Source organism: Bombyx mandarina, chromosome 03 (assembly GCF_030267445.1).
Source record: "Bombyx mandarina strain Sakado chromosome 03, ASM3026744v2".
Classification (NCBI taxonomy): Eukaryota; Metazoa; Arthropoda; class Insecta; order Lepidoptera; family Bombycidae; genus Bombyx; species Bombyx mandarina.
This window is the reverse complement of record NC_143210.1, coordinates 12,985,539-13,006,978: the sequence shown is the minus strand read 5'-3', so window position 1 is coordinate 13,006,978 and position 21,440 is coordinate 12,985,539. Positions and strand designations below refer to the sequence as shown.

Genomic DNA, 21,440 nt, shown 5'->3' with positions numbered 1-21,440 from the left:
TATTAATGACCGAGATCACTTACGTAGGTTGATAGGTAAGTAACTATTTATTTATTTTGTAGTTTTCAGTGCACATAAAACCGTTTAACTTAAAAGTTTTTTTACCGATTTTTATTTTTTATTTATCTTTCGGCAACTTTGTTAATAATCTTTTTTTCATTTAAATACGTTATAGTCACCACCACAAGCGGCTCGATAAGAAACTTCATGTCCGACGTTAATTTTAATTAATTTCTCTTTATTGTATGTAATTGGTCATATCTACAAGTGGTAAGGGCGCGCATTGGTAAGCTAGCACGGATGGTTACCACGTCATTACGGATCCCCCGATCCATTCACGGTGCTTTTAGGTATCACGAGCACCGGTCACCGTCCTCGTCGATCCCGACGCTTGCGACGAAGGGCTCGACGAGCAAAATAACCCATAGACACAGCCCACTGAGTTTCGCGCCGGATCTTCTCAGTGGGTCGCGTTTCCGATCCGGTGGTAGATTCTGCGAAGCACTGCTCTTGCTAGGGCCAATGTTAGCAACACTTCCGGTTTGAGCCCCGTGAGCTCACCTACATGTTAGGGTGAAGCTGAAATAGCCTCTCAAGGCTATCAGCATAGGTAGAAAAAAAAGAAAGAAAGATGGTTACTAATCATCCTGTCTATTTCTGTCGTGAAGTACTCATGTACTGGTGGTAGGACCTCTTGTGAGTCCGCGCGGATAGGTACCACCACTCTGCCTATTTCTGCTGTGAAGCAGTAATGCGTTTCGGTTTGAAGGGTGGGGCAGCCTTTGTAACTATACTGAGACCCTTAGAACTTATATCTCAAAGTGGGTGGCGCATTTACGTTGTAGATGTCTATGGGCTCCAATGACCACTCAACACCAGGTGGGCTGTGAGCTCGTCCTCCCATCTAAGCAATAAAAAAAAATGTTTTCCGATTTAAAGGACGGGGAGATTACTTATACAATAACACAATTGAGAGTTCGACCTTCGTATCTTAATGTAGATTTCTAGACTTTCTAATAACCATTCAACATTAGATGGACCGTTTACTCGTTCAACTATCTAATTTATAAAAAAAAAATAGCCGCATTTTCATATTAATCTATCTTTTAAACCTTCTCTGGACTTCCACAAATAATTCAAGACCATAATTAGCCAAATCGGTCCAGCCGTTCATTATTATTCAGCCGAGTTTTAGCGAGACTAACCAACAGCAATTCATTTTTATATATAGATAGATGTCATATGTCTCCTGATTGAAAACTAAGATAATTGTCTACATTTTTATGGTACATACGTTCATGTGTCTTTCCCTTATCCACAAATAAAGTTACGATTCCTATGGCGACGTCTGCTACACGGCATAATACAGAAGTTATGCGAAGACTTATACTTGAAAAACTCTTCTCTATTTATGCACAGTTCAGCTCTTTATTTATTTTACGATCCATTCAAAGGAATACGAAGTTTGACTTTTCACTTAGTTACGACAGAATACATATACAATTTATACTTAACTAATATTTTCTTTCTCTTTGTGCACTACAAAAAAAAAAATAACAATTATATTTTCTTAGGAAAAAGTAGCTCACATCACGCTTTGTCTTTTTAAAACGCGTTAAAATTCAAATATTCAAAAAACATGAACTATCTTACGAGGCGTTTATTATTAAGACATCGCCTGATTTTTTAATTTATATCATCATACGTTTCAGATAACCTACCGCGATTACGAAATCTTAGCTCGTCCACGCAATTAAGCAATAAAAAAAAAACAAAAAAACAAAAAAAATCATACTATCATTGAAAGGCTACGGGCGCTAAGAAAATCATTTCCCTCGGCATTATTCAGATGATATTGAACGCGCGTCCTCAATCCATAACGTGATTAAGAGAGCAATCACCTCGGTTGCGACGCGTTAGTTTCAAAGTGCAAACATTATTGACGTTTTCCTAGAAATTAGAAGCGTTTTCGGAGGAACACGGACTATCCGTTTTAACGATAAGCGTTATCAGAGCGATAGGCGGCTCGGCGAGGGAGGTGGCGGCATCTAGTCTGGCCTGCATATCGGCACGTGTAAAACTTGTCACGGCTTCTTCGCGTGTATAGTAAGCGTGAAACATTTTTTTTTTAATTCAATTTATCATTATTTTTTATTGCTTAGATGGGTGGACGAGCTCACAGCCCACCTGGTGTTAAGTGAGATATAAGTTCTAAGGTCTCAAGTATAGTTACAACGGCTGCCCCACCCTTCAAACCGAAACGCATTACTGCTTCACGGCAGAAATAGGCAGGGTGGTGGTACCGACCCGCGCGGACTCACAAGAGGTCCTACCACCAGTCATTTATTTCGACAGTCGATTTGGCAGTCCGCCTACGGTGTAGCGTTGACGCTTCGGACAAGGTGTCAATTTTACGATTTGATCGGCCGTGTTTATTGAAACTTTTCAAAAAACACTAGTGGTCTCCGGTAGTCGAAACTCAACTATAATTAAATTAAATTATAAGTTTGTACACTATTATGATTCTGTTGTTAAAGACTATTAAACTTCACAAATTTCGTTAACACTACACTTTAGACTTAGAAATATACATAAAGAAGACAAACAATATTTAATCTATTCTCAATTTTTACAACAATATAATTTGACTATAAGCAATAAGAAAGGTTTGACAATAAACAAATAGTATGCATGCATGCGTGCGTGCGTGCGTGCGTGCGTGCGTGCGTGCGTGCGTGCGTGCGTGCGTGCGTGCGTGCGTGCGTGCGTGCGTGCGTGCGTGCGTGCGTGCGTGCGTGCGTGCGTGCGTGCGTGCGTGCGTGCGTGCGTGCGTGCGTGCGTGCGTGCGTGCGTGCGTGCGTGCGTGCGTGCGTGCGTGCGTGCGTGCGTGCGTGCGTGCGTGTGTGTGTGTGTGTGTGTGTGTGTGTGTGTGTGTGTGTGTGTGTGTGTGTGTGTGTGTGTGTGTGTGTGTGTGTGTCAAATACATAGTAGTGTGTAATGTATTTTTTTATTAATTTAATGCATTTTTTATGCATAATTTAATAAAATATTAACATTCTGCACTCCTTCTCTATATTCTCTATAAGTGTGGGAAATTCCATACTCCTCCGTCCACGCAATTTTCGTAAAAAGGGGTGCAAAGTTTTTGCTTCACGTATTAATATCTAGATACCGTTCTTTAAGGATGTCACGTCACTGTGAAGAATAGTGCGCTCTCTGTCTAGCAGGAAAATTAGGACGTTTGTAACTTCCTTGTATCTGCACAGATTTCAATTTTATTTTCGTTGATCAGCTGTACTTAGTTGAGGAAATCATTTAGAACCTCCACTGGGACTTCATCCAACGTCTTATCCTCGTCGCCCAAACAGGACCGGACTGCTTGATTTCTGCTAGTCCACCATTTCGCAAAGGGAGACGAAGCGTGAATGACAGTTCTTCTTTCTCCGCAATCCTTCTTCAAAGGAGGCTTGTGGAGAGCATTAAGCGGTAGACAGCGGCTTGGCTCTGCCCCTGGCATTGCTGACGTCCATGAGCGACGGTAACCACTTACCATCAGGTGGGCCGTATGCCCGTCTGCCTGCTCGGGCAATAAAAAAAAGTTACCATGCGCCGTCGAGACAGAAGTAGTGAAACGCCTTTCACCAACTTTTATCCTTGTTGGAGACGACCTTTTCGGTTATGTGGTTCGGCGCCTTTTTTTTATTGCCTAGGTGTGTTGACGAGCTCACAGCCCACCTGGTGTTAAGTGGTTACTGGAAGCCATAGAAATCTACAACGTAAATGCGCCACACACCTTAAAAAGGCGTATTATAAAGGTCGAGTCGCACGACGCATTATGGCACTCTAGCACTCGTAGAGTTCATATTTAAGAACGACTCGCGGTATATCGCGTTCCCCCGCACCGCAGACCAGTCCTGATCCAGTGCTGTATACTGTACAACCTAGCGGCGAATCCTTAGCGGTCTGAACGCGATGACCCCTCACTAGCTACGGATATGCCAACACCCACCTTGCAAATATAGTATGTCATAATACTATTTTTTTATTGCCCTTGTAGACAGACGACGGCCCACTTGTTGGTGAGTGGTTACCGTCGCCCATGGACTTCAGCAATGCCAGGGGCAGAACCAAGCCGCTGCCTACCTCTAAACGTTACTATCAAACCTATTATTAAGCCTACTATCAAAAGTTATTTAAAAAAAAAAGAACAAAGATAATTCGCTTGTCCATTTCGATTCAAGACTGCAAACAGGATTGTAAATAAAACACAGCGACTGTACAAAAACCGAGCTGTATGATTCCGTTATCCAGCTCTAGATAAGGTCGGATCGGTTAATCCGAGGATAAATGTGTTAAAATCTCGACACTTTTATAATCTTACATCACATTATTTATGACGATACTTTTCGGGCTTAAAATTAATTTTATGTTAGCATTTCACTTTCTTTCATAATTAATTACCGAAGTTAAGCGTCCGCATTTACGAAAAATGTAAGGGTATTCGATAAATCGGGAGATCTTGGAAGAAGTACTAATAATAAACCAACCACTAACATACCTTCATGCAAACGCATTAGGGCAAACCGTACCATTTTTAGCACCCCAAGCCCTCGCGATTAGCACGCGGTAGTGTTTATTAAGTTTTGTATAATATATCTTTTATTTATTATGGGAGGACGAGCTCACAGCCCACCTAGTGTTAAGTGGAGCCCAAAGTATCGTTACAACGGCTGCCCCACCCTTCAAACCGAAACGCATTACTGCTTCACCGCAGAAATAGGCAGGGTGGTGGTACATACCGCGCGGACTCACAAGAGGTACTACCACCAGTAAAAATTACTATCGTCTGAATTTTCATGTCATGCTTATAGGTTTTTAGATTATTGCACGGAGTCTTGGGGTCTACGTGATTAACATCAGGCATTCTTTGTGTTTGCAATATGCTACTATCTGCAGGTATATTAGATTATTCGCTGATGATACATCCTTATTGTTTAAAATTAAACGACAATTGGAAGATTATGACGATGTGAATGATGCTATCTCGCGCGTGGTACATTGGTTTAGTGTTAATAATCTGTTATTAAATAACAAAAAAACAAAATGTATAAAATTTACCACACCTAATGTTAGACAAGTAGACACTAATATCATTGTAAGTGGAGAGACACTGGAGCTTGTTGATTCGACAGTTTTTCTTGGTATAACAGTTGATTCCAGGCTGCAGTGGGGTCCTCACATATGCAAGTTAGCGACTAGACTTAGTTCTGCAGCGTTTGCGGTAAAAAAAATACGAACGTATACTGATGAAGATACGGCACGTCTAGTTTATTTCAGTTATTTTCATAGTGTTATGTCCTATGGCATTTTGCTATGGGGCAATGCTGCCGATGTCGAAACGATTTTCATCCTGCAGAAGAGGGCTGGCTATTCGTGCTATTTATAATATGCACCCGAGGGAATCCTTGAGGGACAAGTTTAAGGAAATCAAAATTCTAACTTTAGCGTCCCAATACATTTTTGAAAATTTATTGTACGTGCGTAAAAACATTGTAGAATTCCCCAGAGTCTGCGATTTGCATAATGTGAACACTAGGAACAAACATAGGCTTGCGTTGCCGGCGGCTCGAATTAAGAAAATAAGCAACTCTTTCAGGGGGCTGGGTGTACAACTTTTCAACAAGATCCCACAAAACGTTCAACTACTACCTGTTCATAGATTTAAGAAAACTGTCAAGGAACGTTTGTGCAACAAGGCATATTATAAAGTTAAGGATTTTTTACTAGATGGCACTGCGTGGGAATGAGGCGTTCGCTCCTGGCCTTTTCATTTTTCATTATTATTATTATTTATTTGAATTGTATTTTTTTGACTTGTTTTTTTTGTATACTGTAAATATGTTTTCTTGTTTAAAAAAAAAAAGAAAATAGTTGAGAAAATACAAAAAAAAAAAGCCCGCTGAGTTTGTTTCGCCGGTTCTTCTCAGGACTGTGGCTTTTTTTGGAACCGGTGGTAGAGTTAACATTTTCTTTTACATTTTGACATTCAACAAGTGTGTTTTTGATGACATCCAAGTTGAAATAAATGATTTTGAATTTGAATTTGGTCACGTCTTACCTGGGATTCATGTTGCTTGTTATTTCAAAAACTTAAACCCCTGCAAAGTGCCCTTTTGTTTAGGAACAAATGCGATGAAACGTTATGAGACATTAGAACTTATATCTCAAGGTGCGTGGCGCATTTACGTTGTAGATGTCTATGGGCTTCAGTTACCACTTAACACTAGGTGGGCTGTGAGCTCGTCTACCAATCTAAGCAATAAAAAAAAGCTTTAAAAAAGCTGCATTTTGAGCTCGGCAAAACAGGCCCATTTAAAGAGAAACTTCGAACTCACTCATCAAAGCCAGCGGCACAATTCACACTATGACATCTATGGGCTATTAGTTTTAATAGTCGCCACATGACACGATCCATGTCAGTTAAAAATGTAGAAGTCATTACTGTAGAAAGAACACTCTCCAATTTACAGCAACAACAATGTGCCTTATGGCAAAACAAATAAGAATCATCATGACTAGGAAACATAAAGCAAACAAACAAACATAGCATCATCATAGCAACAAACATAGCTTACAGTTCGATTCTAGCTAGATACAAACGTACATACTACACCAAAACTAAATCAATAATCATCGGAAGCACCAAGTAAGTACATGGCGCGCGCAATTACATTGACGAAAAAAAAAAAACAGTAACCACCACATGTGCATATTAAAACAGCTGATATTTAAGTTTTAACAACTGTTAAATAAATTATCTGTTGCGACAAAAAAAAAAACACATGCCGCGACCAGATCAAACAAAAGGGTTGCCATATCACCTGTCAAATTTAAATTGATACCATTTTTGATCGTAGCCAGACGAGTTAAGGTCTAAATTAATGTGTGACGTTTTGACAGTTGGCGCGTGATACCAAACACGTATTCTCAAAGTAGAAGGTGACTCACTTCAGCAGTGAATTTAATTTACTTGTACATGGCGACGTGACGTGCGGTTAGTTGATATGACTTATATAATACAATTAACCCCTTAACAGTGACCTTGGCCCCGGTTCAGATCTAAGCGTTTTTAAACGGTTTTATTTAGCTCGACCCGTACGGAATTTGTTTTTTATTTATTTGGGTCAAAATTAGAAATTGAAATTTAAGCACCTTCCCGTTGTCAGATTGATCTGAAATTTGGTACACACATGTAATTTAGATGACAATATAATATAATAAAATCAATAACATTATAAATCTAAGATGGCCGCCGATACAAAATGGCGGATTACATATTTTACTTTAACCCCCTTAATATGGGTATCAAATGAAAGGGCTACACTAGTAAAACACGATGATTATGTCAAAATTTAAAATTCAAGATGGACGCCGTTCCGATATGGCGGACTAGGTACATATTTTTCCACAACCACCACAATATGGGTATCAAATAATAGGACTACACTAGCAGAATACTGTCATTATGTCAAAATTTCAAACTCAAGATGGACGCTGTTACAAAATGGCGTATTAGGTGGGGGCATGATTAGTCGTGTCGAGAACAGATTGAACAGATTGCGTCCAAGATTGTGTGACGTTAGAGAGGCAGATAAAAAAAATTAGGTAATTAGATACCTCGTTAGTAAGCGGTAGCTATACCACCCAAGTTAAATGGATGAGGGAGCGATGCGCGCAGATAACCGGACGGGACTTCGTGCAGTTCGTGCACACGCACATCAACGCCCTCCCATCCCGCATTCGCGGATCGAGAGGGCGTAGAGGTGGGAGTGAGTCGGCGTTGACCTGCCGTGCTGGTTGCAGGGTCAGGGAGACGACGGCTCACATCCTACAGCAGTGTCACAGAACACACGGCGGCCGGATTCTACGACATAACAAGATTGTCTCTTTCGTGGCGAAAGCTATGGAAAAGAACAAGTGGACGGTTGAGCTGGAGCCTAGGCTACGAGCATCGGTGGGTCTCCGTAAGCCGGATATTATCGCCTCCAGGGATGGTGTCGGAATGATCGTGGACGTGCAGGTCGTCTCGGGCCAGCGGTCGCTTGATGAGCTCCACCGTGAGAAACGTAATAAATACGGGAATCACGGGGAGCTGGTTGAGTTGGTCGCAGGTAGACTAGGACTTCCGAAAGCTGAGTGCGTGCGAGCCACTTCGTGCACGATATCTTGGAGGGGAGTATGGAGCCTGGCTTCTTTTAACGAGTTGAGGACCATAATCGGGCTTCGGGAACCGACACTGCAGACTGTTACAATCTTAGTGTTGAGAGGATCGCATATGAACTGGACCAGGTTCAATCAGATGACGTCCGTCATGGGGGGCGGCGTTGGTTGAGCTTCGCACAGTAGTCCAGCGGAGAGGGTGTAGATCAGGCCCGTCTGTTTCTCCCCCGGAGCCCGCTCCCTGGGCTTCCCTTATTATTTAACATCAGAAACAGACATTAAACATCTACTGATCCAATTTCGCCGGCGTACGGCCACGATCGGGAGGGTGGGAATCTCGGGGGTCTTCCGATCCAATCCATTATGATTACGACCACAGTCACTAAAGACGATGGCATGATGATCCGGCGATGAAAATAATAGGTTAAAACGTGCCGAGGACTGTATGGCATTAGGGTGGATAAAAATGTAATGTCGTAACCGCTTCCCCCTCAAGATTGGGCGCATCTTGTTGTATATTAAGCCTTGCCCCTTTACTGGACCTCTGGGGGGGTCGACCGTCAAAATGCCCCTTAATCGTGGGAACAACATGGTAACAATAAATAAAAAAGCAAACAAAAATAAAAACGAAACTGCTACACAACGAAAAGAACGAAGAGAACAAGAAACGAAGAGAACGGTTAGCAACAGAAACACCTGAGCAACATGATACCAGGTTAATGGCACAACGTGAGAGACAAAGGCAGCTGGTAGAGTCAGAAACACCTGAGCGTCATGAGTGCAGGCTAGCATCACAACGTGACAGACGAAGAGAGCTAATAGCATCAGAAACACCCGAGCGTCATGAGTCCAGGCTAGCATCACAACGTGGCAGACAAAGAGAGTTGTTAGCATCAGAAACATCTGAGCGTCATGAGTCTAGGCTAGCATCACAACGTGACAGACGAAGAGAGCTAATAGCGTCAGAAACACTTGAGCGTCATGACTCCAGGCTAAGATTACAACGTAACAGACAAAGAGAGCTATTAGCGTCAGAAACATCTGAGCAACACGAGGCCAGGCTAACAGGACGGCGTGAGAGACGAAAGGAGTTAGAAGCTTCAGAAACACCTGAGCAACGCCACGACAGGTGAAATAACCAACGTGAGCGTGCACAGCAACGCAGAGCTGAAAATCATGTACAAGCGTTTGAAAATGCTATTAACACATCGTGTATACACGTTTGTGACATTTGCACGAAGCATTGTTATCCTAACCAAATTCATACTGTACGTTACAACACAGCTGCATTAGGATATCTACCTGCAGAACTGTCTTCAAAAACAACATTACTTTTATGTTTGCGCTGCCAAACACATGTGACCAGTAATAAAACAATAACACAATCAAAGGCGTATTGGAATAATCTGGATCCAGGTTCAATACCAGATGAGATTCAAACGCTGACGCAAGCAGAGCAGCGCTTGCTGTGTAGAATCATCCCGTTTGTTAAAATCGTAAAATTTACTGGGCTATACGGGCAGTACGGTTTCCGCGGACAAGCAGTGTTGTTGCCCAAGATATCTTTGAGGTCAGTGAAAGATTACCTAATATGCTTCCAAGATCTTCCAGCCAGGTGGGTATCGTTGTAGTTACAGAACGTTTGGAGAATTTGAACATCACAAGAGAATTCACAATATCTCGCGAAAAAGTCTACAGCGCTTTAAGATGGTTAACTAGAAATAACCCGCTTTATAGAGATGTACGCATTGACGAAAATGTCCAGATTAGTGAACAAGAATTAATACGACTTAGTGTGCCAGATATACCTGAAAACGGTGAACCTGAAATAATTGAAATTCCAAATGTATTCATTAGTATTAATGACGTTGCTAGAATTATTCGGGCTTCATGGCATCAAGGTGACCACAGCGTTTTCACTTCGGGATTTGCCGGCGTGCAATGTAACGGCATGCACGTTATTTACCCTAAAGCCATACAGTTTCCAGCAAAATTCAATTATGGTACGGCTGAAAGAAGGACGTTGCCCTTAGTTTTGTCATGGGCATTCATCGTCCATAAAATTCAGGGCAGCACCGTCGACCATGCAGTAGTATATTTGGGCTCAAAATTGTTTGAGGAAGGACAAGCATACGTGGCTCTAAGTCGAGTCAAGTCTCTGGAAGGGCTATGAATTGAGGAATTAGATTGTACTAAATTATCAGGTAAGAAACCATGTAATAATGATGCACTGAATGAATTAAATAGAATGAGGAATATTTGGTAGACAATTTCACTAAATACTAAAAACAAGAAAATAAAAATCGGTAAAAAAACTTTTAAGTTAAACGGTTTTATGTGCACTGAAAACTACAAAATAAATAAATAGTTACTTACCTATCAACCTACGTAAGTGATCTCGGTCATTAATATCTCTGATGGTAGTGGTTGTTATAACATGAACCATGTCAGCGGCCGAAAGGCAGTTCATGAAAGAACACTAACACCAGGGTTTGCTTGGTAGGTAAACTAAGCAGCCCACACTATAACAAGTAGGTATTTAGACCTTCTAGTTCAAAAATATTTTAGTACTAGGCAGAATAGCTTTTAGGCATATTAGAATAAAATAAAAACGTGGGGCCCCTCTGAAATCATACCTATGGCAGAGCATATCTTATACTTTGGTAGATCATGAGCTCGGCGCTCGCTGGTGAAGCCGCCACGGCTGGTTATTGATGGTCAAAACCTCCAGTTACGCTTATAGTAAGTCGATTCAGCGGACCCTGGACTCCGGAGCTGTGAGGTTTCGGATGCGACCGGGATAAACCGCTAGGATGATGATGATGACGATTATAATAAGTCGATACAATCCACACTTAGTATAGTAGAAAGTAATATAGAAATAATAATGGGCCCCACGTTTTTATTTTAGTCTAATATGCCTAAAAGCTATTCTGCCTAGTACTAAAATATTTTTGAACTAGAAGGTCTAAATACCTACTTGTTATAGTGTGGGCTGCTTAGTTTACCTACCAAGCAAACCCTGGTGTTAGTGTTCTTTCATGAACTGCCTTTCGGCCGCTGACATGGTTCATGTTATAACAACCACTACCATCAGAGATATTAATGACCGAGATCACTTACGTAGGTTGATAGGTAAGTAACTATTTATTTATTTTGTAGTTTTCAGTGCACATAAAACCGTTTAACTTAAAAGTTTTTTTACCGATTTTTATTAATCAAACAGTAGACCTGGTGAAATTGGTCATTACGATTTATTCGAAATGCTTTCTCTGTATGTTCTGAGACAAAGAATGAGGTTCTAGTATGCAGAATTATGTGCATAAGTTAATACATATACTTCTAAGCAATAAAAAAGTTTTAGGTGCTCTAAATTAATTTCATTTCATTACATACTTCTGAATGTACTGAAAAACTTAAAGTCTTCATCTGCTTCTAATGAATGTGGAACCCTTGAATGGCTACTGACAATCTTAAGATCGGTCTCATCATATAACCCCTATTGATTACTGCTATTCATAAAACATGTTTTTTGTTTCATTATAAACAATTTTTGACAACTAAATCTCAGCACACAATACTTAAGTACGTGTTTTGTAAGTGTTTTTTTTTATTTTTATTGCTTCGATGGGACGAGCTCACGGCCCACCTGGTATTAAATGGTTACCGGAGCCCATAGACATCCATAAGGTTAATGCCGCCACGGACCTTGAGAAATGAGTTCTATGTCTTTGTTTTATAGTACAATGTGTGCAATATAGTACAGTAGTGCAATATAGTACAATGGTTTTAATCCAAGGGACAAGACAGGAAACTATGAATATAGAAATCATAAAAACGCTCTGACATCTGGTATTTTTTTTATTAATTTCATTGGCGTCTACGCAGTCGAGCATACGGCCTCCCTGATGGTGAGTGGTTACCGTCGCTCATGGACGTCAGCAACGCCAGGGGCAGAGCCAAGCCGCTGCCTGCCGTTTAATACTCTCCACAAGCCTCGTTTGAAGAAGGACATGTCATAGCGCTCGGGAAACACCGTGGAGGGGAGCTCATTCCAAAGCCTGTTGGTACGTGGCAAAAAAGATCTCTGGAAACGCACTGTGGATGAATGCAGCGGCTCCAGGTAGAATGGATGAACTGTACTCCGATGGCGGGCGGTGTAATGGTAAAAACGAGATGATGGTAACATCTCAAACAATTTCTCAGAGCACTCCCCATAGAACATACGTTACAACTACAGAGGGATCCGAAGTCCCTCCGCAGACCCAGAGGTTCCAAACGATCCGTGAGAATGAAACTATTGACAATCCGAACGGCTCTTTTCTGTATGGAGTAAGAAATTAAAAAAAGCAAAGCACACACCAAGATACGTAGCTAAGGGCTACATCAACAGTGCTCGCAAAAAGACAAGAACACAGGCAGCGGCATTTAGTAAAAAAAAATACAATTACGGTAAAGAAAGGAAGTAAATAATATTAAATGCGACCTTATCTTCAAATATTTATAAAAATCGGTAAAAAAACTTTTAAGTTAAACGGTTTTATGTGCACTGAAAACTACAAAATAAATAAATAGTTACTTACCTATCAACCTACGTAAGTGATCTCGGTCATTAATATCTCTGATGGTAGTGGTTGTTATAACATGAACCATGTCAGCGGCCGAAAGGCAGTTCATGAAAGAACACTAACACCAGGGTTTGCTTGGTAGGTAAACTAAGCAGCCCACACTATAACAAGTAGGTATTTAGACCTTCTAGTTCAAAAATATTTTAGTACTAGGCAGAATAGCTTTTAGGCATATTAGACTAAAATAAAAACGTGGGGCCCATTATTATTTCTATATTACTTTCTACTATACTAAGTGTGGATTGTATCGACTTATTATAATCGTCATCATCATCATCCTAGCGGTTTATCCCGGTCGCATCCGAAACCTCACAGCTCCGGAGTCCAGGGTCCGCTGAATCGACTTACTATAAGCGTAACTGGAGGTTTTGACCATCAATAACCAGCCGTGGCGGCTTCACCAGCGAGCGCCGAGCTCATGATCTACCAAAGTATAAGATATGCTCTGCCATAGGTATGATTTCAGAGGGGCCCCACGTTTTTATTTTATTCTAATATGCCTAAAAGCTATTCTGCCTAGTACTAAAATATTTTTGAACTAGAAGGTCTAAATACCTACTTGTTATAGTGTGGGCTGCTTAGTTTACCTACCAAGCAAACCCTGGTGTTAGTGTTCTTTCATGAACTGCCTTTCGGCCGCTGACATGGTTCATGTTATAACAACCACTACCATCAGAGATATTAATGACCGAGATCACTTACGTAGGTTGATAGGTAAGTAACTATTTATTTATTTTGTAGTTTTCAGTGCACATAAAACCGTTTAACTTAAAAGTTTTTTTACCGATTTTTATTTTCTTGTTTTTAGTATTTAGTGAAATTGTCTACCAAATATTCCTCATTCTATTTAATTCATTCAGTGCATCATTATTACATGGTTTCTTACCTGATAATTTAGTACAATCTAATTCCTCAATTCATAGCCCTTCCAGAGACTTGACTCGACTTAGAGCCACGTATGCTTGTCCTTCCTCAAACAATTTTGAGCCCAAATATACTACTGCATGGTCGACGGTGCTGCCCTGAATTTTATGGACGATGAATGCCCATGACAAAACTAAGGGCAACGTCCTTCTTTCAGCCGTACCATAATTGAATTTTGCTGGAAACTGTATGGCTTTAGGGTAAATAACGTGCATGCCGTTACATTGCACGCCGGCAAATCCCGAAGTGAAAACGCTGTGGTCACCTTGATGCCATGAAGCCCGAATAATTCTAGCAACGTCATTAATACTAATGAATACATTTGGAATTTCAATTATTTCAGGTTCACCGTTTTCAGGTATATCTGGCACACTAAGTCGTATTAATTCTTGTTCACTAATCTGGACATTTTCGTCAATGCGTACATCTCTATAAAGCGGGTTATTTCTAGTTAACCATCTTAAAGCGCTGTAGACTTTTTCGCGAGATATTGTGAATTCTCTTGTGATGTTCAAATTCTCCAAACGTTCTGTAACTACAACGATACCCACCTGGCTGGAAGATCTTGGAAGCATATTAGGTAATCTTTCACTGACCTCAAAGATATCTTGGGCAACAACACTGCTTGTCCGCGGAAACCGTACTGCCCGTATAGCCCAGTAAATTTTACGATTTTAACAAACGGGATGATTCTACACAGCAAGCGCTGCTCTGCTTGCGTCAGCGTTTGAATCTCATCTGGTATTGAACCTGGATCCAGATTATTCCAATACGCCTTTGATTGTGTTATTGTTTTATTACTGGTCACATGTGTTTGGCAGCGCAAACATAAAAGTAATGTTGTTTTTGAAGACAGTTCTGCAGGTAGATATCCTAATGCAGCTGTGTTGTAACGTACAGTATGAATTTGGTTAGGATAACAATGCTTCGTGCAAATGTCACAAACGTGTATACACGATGTGTTAATAGCATTTTCAAACGCTTGTACATGATTTTCAGCTCTGCGTTGCTGTGCACGCTCACGTTGGTTATTTCACCTGTCGTGGCGTTGCTCAGGTGTTTCTGAAGCTTCTAACTCCTTTCGTCTCTCACGCCGTCCTGTTAGCCTGGCCTCGTGTTGCTCAGATGTTTCTGACGCTAATAGCTCTCTTTGTCTGTTACGTTGTAATCTTAGCCTGGAGTCATGACGCTCAAGTGTTTCTGACGCTATTAGCTCTCTTCGTCTGTCACGTTGTGATGCTAGCCTAGACTCATGACGCTCAGATGTTTCTGATGCTAACAACTCTCTTTGTCTGCCACGTTGTGATGCTAGCCTGGACTCATGACGCTCGGGTGTTTCTGATGCTATTAGCTCTCTTCGTCTGTCACGTTGTGATGCTAGCCTGCACTCATGACGCTCAGGTGTTTCTGACTCTACCAGCTGCCTTTGTCTCTCACGTTGTGCCATTAACCTGGTATCATGTTGCTCAGGTGTTTCTGTTGCTAACCGTTCTCTTCGTTTCTTGTTCTCTTCGTTCTTTTTCGTTGTGTAGCAGTTTCGTTTTTATTTTTGTTTGCTTTTTTATTTATTGTTACCATGTTGTTCCCACGATTAAGGGGCATTTTGACGGTCGACCCCCCCAGAGGTCCAGTAAAGGGGCAAGGCTTAATATACAACAAGATGCGCCCAATCTTGAGGGGGAAGCGGTTACGACATTACATTTTTATCCACCCTAATGCCATACAGTCCTCGGCACGTTTTAACCTATTATTTTCATCGCCGGATCATCATGCCATCGTCTTTAGTGACTGTGGTCGTAATCATAATGGATTGGATCGGAAGACCCCCGAGATTCCCACCCTCCCGATCGTGGCCGTACGCCGGCGAAATTGGATCAGTAGATGTTTAATGTCTGTTTCTGATGTTAAATAATAAGGGAAGCCCAGGGAGCGGGCTCCGGGGGAGAAACAGACGGGCCTGATCTACACCCTCTCCGCTGGACTACTGTGCGAAGCTCAACCAACGCCGCCCCCCATGACGGACGTCATCTGATTGAACCTGGTCCAGTTCATATGCGATCCTCTCAACACTAAGATTGTAACAGTCTGCAGTGTCGGTTCCCGAAGCCCGATTATGGTCCTCAACTCGTTAAAAGAAGCCAGGCTCCATACTCCCCTCCAAGATATCGTGCACGAAGTGGCTCGCACGCACTCAGCTTTCGGAAGTCCTAGTCTACCTGCGACCAACTCAACCAGCTCCCCGTGATTCCCGTATTTATTACGTTTCTCACGGTGGAGCTCATCAAGCGACCGCTGGCCCGAGACGACCTGCACGTCCACGATCATTCCGACACCATCCCTGGAGGCGATAATATCCGGCTTACGGAGACCCACCGATGCTCGTAGCCTAGGCTCCAGCTCAACCGTCCACTTGTTCTTTTCCATAGCTTTCGCCACGAAAGAGACAATCTTGTTATGTCGTAGAATCCGGCCGCCGTGTGTTCTGTGACACTGCTGTAGGATGTGAGCCGTCGTCTCCCTGACCCTGCAACCAGCACGGCAGGTCAACGCCGACTCACTCCCACCTCTACGCCCTCTCGATCCGCGAATGCGGGATGGGAGGGCGTTGATGTGCGTGTGCACGAACTGCACGAAGTCCCGTCCGGTTATCTGCGCGCATCGCTCCCTCATCCATTTAACTTGGGTGGTATAGCTACCGCTTACTAACGAGGTATCTAATTACCTAATTTTTTTTATCTGCCTCTCTAACGTCACACAATCTTGGACGCAATCTGTTCAATCTGTTCTCGACACGACTAATCATGCCCCCACCTAATACGCCATTTTGTAACAGCGTCCATCTTGAGTTTGAAATTTTGACATAATGACAGTATTCTGCTAGTGTAGTCCTATTATTTGATACCCATATTGTGGTGGTTGTGGAAAAATATGTACCTAGTCCGCCATATCGGAACGGCGTCCATCTTGAATTTTAAATTTTGACATAATCATCGTGTTTTACTAGTGTAGCCCTTTCATTTGATACCCATATTAAGGGGGTTAAAGTAAAATATGTAATCCGCCATTTTGTATCGGCGGCCATCTTAGATTTATAATGTTATTGATTTTATTATATTATATTGTCATCTAAATTACATGTGTGTACCAAATTTCAGATCAATCTGACAACGGGAAGGTGCTTAAATTTCAATTTCTAATTTTGACCCAAATAAATAAAAAACAAATTCCGTACGGGTCGAGCTAAATAAAACCGTTTAAAAACGAGGTAAAATTTAATTAAGACGACGGAACTACAGTTTGACTCTATGACAAATTGTTGATTTCGGTGGCTCATTAAAATTAATATACATTTCTGCGCGGGGCTGTTTTTGTCATCAGAGACAACGATTGAGCACCGAACGATCAGAATACATTTTCGTTCCGTTACAGACCTATCAAAATTTTAATTACCTTAAATTGTTCATGATTTGTGAAAAAAATAAGTTTCTTTTTGTAGATTCATATTAGTAAAGTTTATCAGTAATTGTTAGCGGAATTTTTTTTTTTTTAAATAACAATTAAATTTTTTTTCCTATCTATGCTGGTAGTCTTGGGGGCTATGCCAGCGTAACCGAGCAAGTAGGTGTAGTAGTAGTAGTAGTAGGTGTAGTAATAGTAATAGTAGGTGTAGTAGTAGTAGGTGAGCTCAGGGACTCAAACCTGACGATGTTGCTAACACTAACCCTAGCAAGAGCAGTGCTTCGCAGAATTTGCCACTGGATCAGAAATGCAACCCACTGAGTAGATACGGCGTGAAACTCAGTGGACTGTCTCTGAAAATGTCTTGTTCTACCACCGGCATCGGCAATTATATGTAGTAATTTTGCGGGTTTGATTTTTATTACACGATTTTTTTCCTTCACCGTGGAAGTTAAACTTGAAATTTTGTCGACTACATATTTCGTTAGAAAAATTGGTACCGGCCCGCGGGATTCGAACACCGTTGCATCCTTTAGGCCACGACCACTTCAAGTTTGGATTTCGCGACGGCTTTAGAACGTTTTTTCTATAAGTCCTTTCTATATAGCCAATAAGCTAATGGTGTTTACATTGCACCATTGTAACATAAGACGCGAGATAAAGCGCCTCGTGTCCACAAAGTCCACATGCATTGCGCACTAACAATTAAAACTAGATTTCAAGGGCAAATTCCGCCAATACTTAGCGCATAGAGCCACGACGTGCACACATTTCTTCGCCGTTAAATAACGTTGTTTTTTTGTTCGTTGAACTTTATGGTAACACGTAAGCGAAAAGATTAAGTTTTCATTGGAGTCTTTATACACCGCAAGAAAATGAAAAGAGAAATGAGACCGAAGTCCCAGTAGCATATTTTACAAACAAGAACAGATCTATCTGTTTATAGGCATAAAAAAAGTATAATTTTGTCCTACATTTATCAACCGATTTTTTTTGCTTAAATGTTTGGAAGATTTCACGGCCCACCTTGTGTTAAGTGGTTACAGGAGCCCATAGACTTCTGCAAAGTAAATGCCGCCACTCACCTTGAGATATGAGTTCTAAGGCCTCAGCCCACCTCGAGTTAAGTGGTTACTAGAGCCCATAGACATCTATAACTTAAATGCGCCACCCACCTTGAGCCTTCACCAAATGACCTTCTAAGGTCTCAAGTATAGTTACAACGGCTGCCCCACCCTTCAAACCGAAACGCATTACTGCTTCACGGCAGAAATATGCATGGTGGTGATACCTATTCGCGCGGACTCACAAGAGGTCCTACCACCAGTGAAAAAAACATGTAAAAATATTAAACATTAAACTATTCGCCACACGAACGTTTGCCCGATGTGGGAATCGAAATCCTGCCCGGCAGTCGGGAACGTAGACTACCGCCCAGTCTAATGCTTGTCATATCATGGGCAAATTTAGTTCTTTTCGATGCCTCCAATAAACACTACTCTAACTCAAAATTTTGAAATTTTCGTTTTTCACGCAAATCGCTTCACTATTTTAAAAGTATTACAAATTCATTATTGATGGGGTTCGAAGCAAGAGTAAATCAGCTAATTACACAAGAAAAAACCATAAATATATCTGCAATAATAAAGATTTCATCAACTTTTTTCGTTTAAACTCTCCTCCTCTAAACCTACGAATTTAGAGTTAGTAGGAGTAGTAGAACGGTAGTAGTACGAAATGTAAAGAATCATCGCGTTCCGTCTCTATCGTCGTCACAAAAAAGACTTCATTATCATCATCTATACTAATATATAAATCTACAGTGGTTTTTACAGATGTTCCGTTATAGTTACTGGATCATGCATCCGATTAAATTGAAACTTGGTATCCATGTAGAAAATACATGTACTTAATGGATATGCTAATATTTATATGAGTGTTGGACCCCCTAATAATAATGACAATAAATAATAATGTTAATTTTAAATGCCCAGCGAAGCGGGCGAGTGCGGCTAGTCATCCTATAAATTAGTACACAAAGACAAGAGATAATTATAAACAAACTAGCTGACCCGGCAGACTTCGTAGTGCCTCAATCGATAAATAAAAGACCTAAACTTTTGTATAAAATAAACTTAAAACAAACAAAAGGAATCCGTCCGACGGGGGATACATCAAAAGAAAAACAAAATTGTTATTTTTATTTAATTCCGAGCATTTTCATATTTATCTACCTTTTAAACCTTCTCTGGACTTCCACAAATTATTCAAGACCAAAATTAGCCAAATCGGTCCAGCCGTTCTTGAGTCTTAGCGAGACTAACGAACAGCAATTCATTTTTATATATATATATAGAAGAACATAGATCATAGATTAGTAATGAATAAACTCACCCTCTTATGAAACTTGCTCGGGTCGTATGTCCTCTCCGAGCACAAGTTGTATATCTTGTAGTGATCCTTGTGCATTGTCTCTAAAAACCTATACACTTCGTCTATGTGATTCCTGTATACTCCTTCCAATTTCTCGGCCGGGAAACCCATCGCTATCAGCCTGTCTGTGATATCTGAATGAATATTAGTTAAGGAATTTTTTGATTGTATTTTTACTGATATCATTCTTAAATGACCAGTTCGTTTAAGGTACTCCGACGTTTTTATTTGTAGCTTAGATGGGTGGACGAGCTCACAGCCCACCTGGTGTTAAGTGGTTACTGGAGCCCATACACATCTACGACGTAAATGCGCCACCCACCTTGATATATAAGTTCTGAGGTCTCAAGTATAGTTACAACGGCTGCCCCACCCGTCAAACCGAAATGCATTACTGCTTCACGGCAGGAATAGGCAGGATGGTGGTACCAACCCGGACACACAAGAGGTCCTACTACCAGTAGAATTCCATCACCCCTCCTCAAAACATGGTTTGTACTTTCCGAAACGAATAATATAAATTTTTAAGCTTTGTGAAAGTCATGTAAAAAGCGCAGTGAAACAATCCTATATCATGATTATGCTTACTTATTTCATGGACAAGATCATGCAAATTAAAACATTTTAATCTTGAAGAGTGACGTCACGACCAGAACCATTCTTATAATTTGCAATTAACTTGTTCACCTCATTTAGTGCCTTAAAACACGTGTTTTATTACATGTAAACTCTTACATACACAAAAAAATCATTTCACCAAGATAACTAATGATTTTTTTATAGTCAAACAATTTATATGTTAATGCAGTTTATGTATTGCTCTGTATGGGCAGACGAGCTTACGGCTCCGCTTTCTATGTGGACGTTATATGAGCCCTCCAAGACTTATATAAATAAGGCTAAATCACAGCTGTATTATAAAAAGACACTGCTTCACAGCATACATAGGCAGAGAGGAGATACCTTTTTTTTTATTGCTTAGGTGGGTGGACGAGCTCACAGCCCATCTGGTGTTAAGTGGTTACTGGAGCCCATAGACATCTACAACGTAAATGCGCCACCCATCTTGAGATATAAGTTCTAAGGTTTCCAGTATAGTTACAACGGCTGTCCCACCCTTCAAACCGAAACGCATTACTGCTTCACGGCAGAAATAAGTACGGTGGTGGTACCCACCCGCGCGGGCTTACAAGAGGTCCTACCACCAGTGAAACTTACCTATTATATTAATGAATTATATAAACTTTTAGAAAATTATACATTAAATAAATGTCATTTATGATTCATAATTCCGAGTCTAAAGCCATTACTAGTGTTGGAACGAAATTTAAACTCTCTTATATTCAAGCTGTTACAAAACACAGTCACCCATAAAGGCTTTCTCTTAATAAAACATTATTTCAAAGAGTTAATGACGCAGCTTTTCCTCGGAACAAGAAAATCTGGTATTTTTAGTTATTAACTTAACAGACAAATGATCGAACGTCCTACACGAAGATAATATATGTACATATCTTGTCTGATATACCTACTAAACGAAATAATATCAATGGACTAGTTCTTGTCTCTAGGATGCAGAGATTAACTGTTTTTTATTGGACCGGATGGTTAAACTTACGACCTAGAGGATTAAGTGGTTACCGAAACTCAGATAGATATGCGCCACTCTCTTTGAGACATGAGGCCGTCAAAGTTTATCCACTCAAAGTAGTAATCGAGAAAATATATAGAAATTTCCGGGTTCAAGTTCACGATGTCACAGCAGGAATGGTTCTT

At 40.8% G+C, this 21,440-nt stretch overlaps 2 protein-coding genes and 1 long non-coding RNA gene across 5 annotated transcripts in view; 1 reads left to right on the top strand and 2 right to left on the bottom strand.

The window, feature by feature from the left end:
• Window positions 1–21,440, bottom strand: part of LOC149503330 (uncharacterized) — an 83,628-nt gene that overhangs the window by 29,386 nt on the left and 32,802 nt on the right. The gene's annotated exons all lie outside the window — the stretch shown is intronic.
• The window catches only part of Pten (phosphatase and tensin-like protein), a 79,959-nt gene that overhangs the window by 29,386 nt on the left and 29,133 nt on the right, over window positions 1–21,440 (bottom strand). For all 3 annotated transcript variants that reach the window (XM_028173572.2, XM_028173573.2, XM_089737891.1), the window contains exon 2: window positions 19,626–19,798. In XM_028173572.2, the coding sequence (XP_028029373.1) occupies window positions 19,626–19,798 (173 nt within the window). The remainder of the gene's footprint in view (window positions 1–19,625; window positions 19,799–21,440) is intronic.
• GSTs2 (glutathione S-transferase sigma 2) overlaps window positions 5,327–21,440 on the top strand; it is a 469,518-nt gene continuing 453,404 nt past the window's right edge. The window contains exon 1 of the mRNA XM_089738054.1: window positions 5,327–5,344. The gene's annotated coding sequence lies outside the window, so the exon portion shown is untranslated. The remainder of the gene's footprint in view (window positions 5,345–21,440) is intronic.